Here is a 5,829-nt window from a genome sequence, read left to right as displayed (position 1 = left end):
GCATATATCAAATTCAACATTAACTTCTAAAATGTGGTTTATAGCCCTACAAGGAAGCGTTGCCTTAACAATGCATTCAGCATAACATAAGATTGTTAGCTGAAAGAGTCAATATTATATACTAATCAAATATTTAAGATAAAGAGAGAACAAAACACTCACTATGTTAAACAGAGTTTGAGCAATAATCTAGCATGCAACCAACATGCTTTATTCAACTAAATGGCACTAGAGGTGCGGTCCTGAGCACAAGTATCAACACTGAGCAAACTGCACATAGTAGCATACAAAAGCTGAAGCTAGAAATGTACGGAACTCAGCAGCAAATATTCAAACCATAATAAAATAGAAATATATGTGATTTTAATACAAATTACTTAATCTATAACATAGCTGCTTTGAAGCTACATGACCACATAGGTGCATAATTTGTTGTACTGTACTAGTACAAAAGGAAGTACAGCTACACACTTGTTTTTTTTAATTATAAAGAGAAAGTAATCTAAAACATAGCTTCTTTGCAATTTCAGATAAATTATCATATATATATGTATGGATTTTACAGAATTCTTTAGAACTATGATGCACTTTCTTTATTTAGAAAAAATAAGGTACATCTAGAGTTCTGGACTAACGATCAAGGAGTTAAGGAAATGCACTATCACACATTCTCACGGATGAATTATTTTTGCGTGTAAAAGTACTCCTAGCATGCTATTTACATCTATAGCTACCTCGGGAAAGAATTTCAAAAGGCCGCGTCATTGTCCCTATCTATAATCTAAACTGAACTGATAATGCATCCGTGAATCTGGATTTTTTTTTATTGACATATTGACAGGTGGATCTTTTTTCAACTTTTCCCTGCTCTAAGAATGTGGTCGGAAAGTCCACAGTTCATTTCCTATACGTAGAGGATGCTTCATTTTATTCGATAGCGACGTCACTAGATTGCTAGGCGGATAGGTAATGAATGACAAACTGCTACCTTGACTTGATGTCGTTTATCCTGCCTGCAAGGTTCCGATGGCAGCCACATATATATAAACCGTTGGTCCATAAATTCCCCTTGGAAGAGGAGAACTTTGCATCGATCTGATCCTTGGGACTTTTTTTTTTTTGGAGAAATACTTGGAACTATTCAAACGGCATAATTATGTGACTTAATTTGCCAAGTCATATATATGCGCCTATAGTTGGTCAAAAGTTAAAATTCCGTGTCTAGCTTCCCATCTCTTTTTCCAATCAACACAAGGCAACAATTTGAGTTAGCAACTTGAACTCTATAAACTTCTTGAAATAGATTTTTCTAAAAAGAACATATACATTTCCTATCGATATTCACTACATGCGTTGGTTTCCTATTGCCCTGGAGAAATCCATGCATGCCATGGCAGAGAGTTGAATTGACTTTAAACATATATGTCAGCTAGCTAGCGTGATGTCCTACCTCTCTGACTCAATTTAAGTCTACGCACGCAGTCCACTTTACGTACATATGTATCGACGTCTCTACGAGCGTATACGAATATTGCTATATAGTACTATAGTTTCTTTGAGTTGAGTAAGTTTGTCAAACCCAGCGACATGGAGAGTGACAGAAAATGAATGCAGAGCCATTGCCTTTTTTTTTTGTGGATGAATGCTGAGACGTTGAACAAGCTTAAATTTCAAATACGAAGTGGGCAACGTTTTTGTTAGTTTGTCAAACGGGCGAACTGTTCACATATATGCCTGTCACTATGCTGGGAAGAGACCCAGGCAAATCAATTAATAGTCTGAGTTTGATGGGTCGACGCATGTGTGTGTATATATAATAATATATATGTGTGTGTGTATGAAAGAATTTCTTGTACCACTTGGCTGACTCTCATGGATGTGGACAGGCCAACTTTTTCTCGCATCTGGGCTGTTTCCTCTTGATTCGTCCCGGCCTCTGTTCTCTGGGTATCTAACTTTAGCAAGTTACAAGTGAGCATGGATGTTTGACTGGACTAGGTCAGCAAAGTCAGCCTTCTCTCTCTCTTGGATGATCCACACACATTCCATATATTGGCCATATATAGTACGGTTGTACTCATAAAAATAGTAGTTGAGCTTGCAGTTCATCTCATTGTCTGGCCAAACCAAAACTCTCTCCCTCTCTCTGTCTCTACACGTATATATATTGGAGTTTGATTCTGCAGAAGCATCATGAGCTATGTTTATGCTAGAAGCTTGGGTTTTGGGGTGGATCGGATCTGAGTCGACGGCCGGATAGCTTAGCTGCAGGGAGAGGACGATAAAACCATGAGGGGATTTGAGAGGAGGGGCGTCCGGCAGTACAACCGGTCGGAGGAGCCGCGGATGCGGTGGACGGAGGAGCTTCACCGGCAGTTCATCGATGCCGTCGACTGCCTCGGTGGCCAGGACGGTCAGTTCTTGCTTCTCAGACTTTTTTATACGGTGCGTCTCAGGCATGTCATGGACACGGTGAGTTCTTGTTTCTTGCTTCTCAAACTTTTTTTATGGTGCTTCTCACATGCATGTATGCATGCACCTTGATGATCTCATCGATTTATACTGCCAAATATTGTGGACATTTCACGGTGTCGGTCGAAAGGTTATACATAGTTGTTGCTTTAATCGTTATAGTTAGGCCGGAGCTGGTTCAAGTTCGTGCCAGAAAGGAAAAGGCCCACGTGATATGCATGCATGATGGAAAATGATACTCCCGCCGTTCCATCAAATTGATGCTCACTCACAACCGCGTGCATCATCTCTCTATAATATCTGTCCTTTAATATTGGTTGACTTTGGCAATAGGTGACAGCGGACCTGCCGTTTTCAAAAATAAACACCACTCATCATGATTTTGATTATCTTTTCTACTCCATCCATTTCTAAATATAAGTCTTTTTAGAGATTTTACCTGGACTACATACGGAACAAGATCAGTGAATCTACACTCTAAATTGTGTTTATATATATGTATGTAGTCTATGATGAAAATTTTAAAAAAACTTATATTTAGAAACGAAGGAAATAGTATAATTTATATATTACGTACGTACATCCTTTATCTTCCATTCATCAGTGCTCTCGTCGCAACTCAGCCAAGAGTACCATTTTTTTTCATTTCTTCACGACCAGTCGATGAACTGCTGCTGACACCGATTCTCTTCACATATCTTGTATGCGCAGAGGCAACACCAAAGCGAATTCTTCAGCTCATGGGCGTAAAGGGAGTCAGCATATCTCACATCAAAAGCCATCTCCAAATGTACAGATCAAGCTCTAGCGGCGGCAGCAGCAACCCACCCCATACACCAGTGAATCGTCGTCAAGATCGCTGCTGCATCGATGGGAACATCACGGCAACTTCGGCTTCAGACATGATCGACGTTCCCTCTTACCCTGTGTTTCGCCACGGCCACCATTCGATGTCACGGCCGTGCCAAATGTGAGTACTACCAATAATTAGATCATCAATTCTGCTCTTAATTACCTTTTATATGTGTGCATGATTGAGGGGGTATTTGGTTACAGGGACTTATTAGGGACTTAGAACTTATAAGTCCCTTTAAGTCCCATCTAAATCAAACAGGAGAGACTTATAAGGACTTAAAGTGGGTATTTGAGACTTATGAAATAAGACTCTCAAGAAGGGACTTATAGGGACTTATAGTTGTAATATGATCTTTTAGTCCATGTTAAGTCCTAGGAACCAAACAGATAGGAACTTTTTAGGGACTTAGGACTTATAAGTTGGGACTAAAAAAAGTCCTAGGACTTATGAACCAAACATGACCTGAGTTTATTAAACATGCTAGTTATATCATTGTGCAGACCGTCCATCGAGGAGGTTTTCAGGACCTGGGAGCAGAGTAGAGGGCGGCTGCAATGGGATTCCTCCGGCATGCTAAATACCACAGAGAAGGTAAGAGTAACTAGTTATCAAGTGTTTCCGTAAGTTTTTTACTTGCGGCCAAGTGTTTTCGTAAGTTAACTTGCTTGATTGTGTACATATCTGATGTCTTGACTAGCTCCCAACGTCGTGTTGATGCACAAATTAGGTGTAATTGATATCTTTTCTACATTAATATATCATACTTATCAATAAAAAATCTAGAGACAAACATGAATCAACTTATATGTAAATCAACCATTAAAAGTTAATATATCAACAAATCTATAGGAAGAAATATTACTCAAATTTATTTTCTTTCTTACTGACCATCAACCATTAAAATTTAACATATCAACAAATTTAGACGAAGCAAATATTACTCAAATTTATTCTCTTTCTTACTTACCATCGACCATACATGCATGTGCTATCCTATACGTTTTCAAACAAAAATGAAGCTTCTAGCTATAGATGCGCTATATGTTTTGCTTCATTACTAGCAATGCCAAGAGCTAGTCAAGACATAAAATATAACAATGAAGAAAGACATTGGTAGTTACTATCATATGTTAATGTTCCTGACATGGCTAGTTAACCATGTATGTTGTTGCAGGAGATTGGCTCGTCATGTCACGCTGATGGCAAGACGTGTCAGAAGAAGCAACAGGTGACGACGGGGTGTGACCTGACGCTATCGATCGGTCGATGGGAGGAGGAAGAGGCGAGTAGTGACGCTGACATCTCGAGCACGACCACCGAGGAGTCCGCTGTGCCGGCAAGGGGTCAAGGAGCCGGTGGCCACTGTCACCCCGAGGCTTCCGTCGATCTAAATCTTGACCTGAACCTCGACCTTGCAATCTCATCTTCTTGGCTCTGATGTATTTATCCATGAACCCCATGTAAATATATAGAGCTCCATTTTTTTATAGAGGTGCATAGTATGTATTTATCTATTGATGTATGGTAGATCTCATAGATAGTAGTAACGCGGGTTGCTTTATGGCAGTTGGCTAATCTTTTGATCTAACTGATGAACTGCCACACCTTTGCTCTCTGCCAACTCGATAAGCATACCGGACTTGCTAATCTTCTAAATTGCAAGCTTGATTCCTTTTCGACCAAGTATTATTGAGCTTAAAGTGGAATTTCATCATGTCGATCATAAAGTTGGATCTAGAGTTGCTCGTTGCTGGGGTAGGGGCAATTCCTAGGGAGGAGGAGTCAACCTTATCAATTCTTTGTCTAGCCTACTGATGTTTACTATGGGATTTCATCGGCTTTCTATGACTAACCTTGCTAGTTTCGATATATATTGCAATACTTTTTACTAGAACACCATAGGCAACAAGAAGAATTAACGATTGGTTAAATGAAAAGTCATTGGAAGACCGAAAAACCTATGGAAGGTGAGGGGTGGCGGGTGGGAATCTTTAAAACCTCCTTGATGAATAATTGTCTAATCATGAAGTGGTGGTGACGCATTCACAATGATTTGCCTCAAGTGCTATGGCTTAAACTCCTAAAAGTCAAGTATTTTCTTGACGTGGGCCCCTTTAATGCCAATCCTAGGAGAGGGTCCTAATTCTGTAAATGTTTGGTGAAAGTTTGTGAGGAATTTCATTCTCTGATCAAATATAAGGCTGGTCCGCGGACCATGCTTTGCTTTTGGTTGGACCGGCGGAGGAGGATGACCCCCTTAGGCTCTCATTCCTGGTTATGTTTTTCTATTGTTCTAACCCGAAGATCTCCATTTCAAAGGTAGCTGCTAATAACTGGGATTTTGGTTTGCGATGATGCTTGTCTTAGGTAGAGGTGGTGGACTGGCTTGTTCCTGAACCTCTCAGACTTTTGATTAGCTCCCACTAGTGGAAAACGGGTCTTTGGCCGGGACCCTTTAGTCCCGGCCTGCCTCTGGGCCGGGACTAAAGGCCCGGCGACGT

The 5,829-nt window shown here is 40.3% G+C and overlaps 1 protein-coding gene across 1 annotated transcript; it reads left to right on the top strand.

Annotated features, from left to right (window-relative positions):
• The first annotated feature begins 2,104 nt into the window (after positions 1-2,104).
• LOC123412927 (myb family transcription factor MPH1-like) lies at positions 2,105-4,976 on the top strand. The gene is made up of 4 exons (XM_045105888.1): positions 2,105-2,413; positions 3,184-3,442; positions 3,829-3,919; positions 4,503-4,976. The coding sequence occupies exons 1-4, from the start codon at positions 2,290-2,292 to the stop codon at positions 4,764-4,766; spliced, it is 738 nt and encodes a 245-aa protein (XP_044961823.1). The 5' UTR covers positions 2,105-2,289; the 3' UTR covers positions 4,767-4,976.
• The last annotated feature ends 853 nt before the right edge of the window (positions 4,977-5,829 follow it).

This window comes from Hordeum vulgare, chromosome 7H, assembly GCF_904849725.1.
Source record: "Hordeum vulgare subsp. vulgare chromosome 7H, MorexV3_pseudomolecules_assembly, whole genome shotgun sequence".
NCBI lineage: Eukaryota > Viridiplantae > Streptophyta > Magnoliopsida > Poales > Poaceae > Hordeum > Hordeum vulgare.
This window is presented reverse-complemented; position numbering and strand designations above follow the sequence as displayed.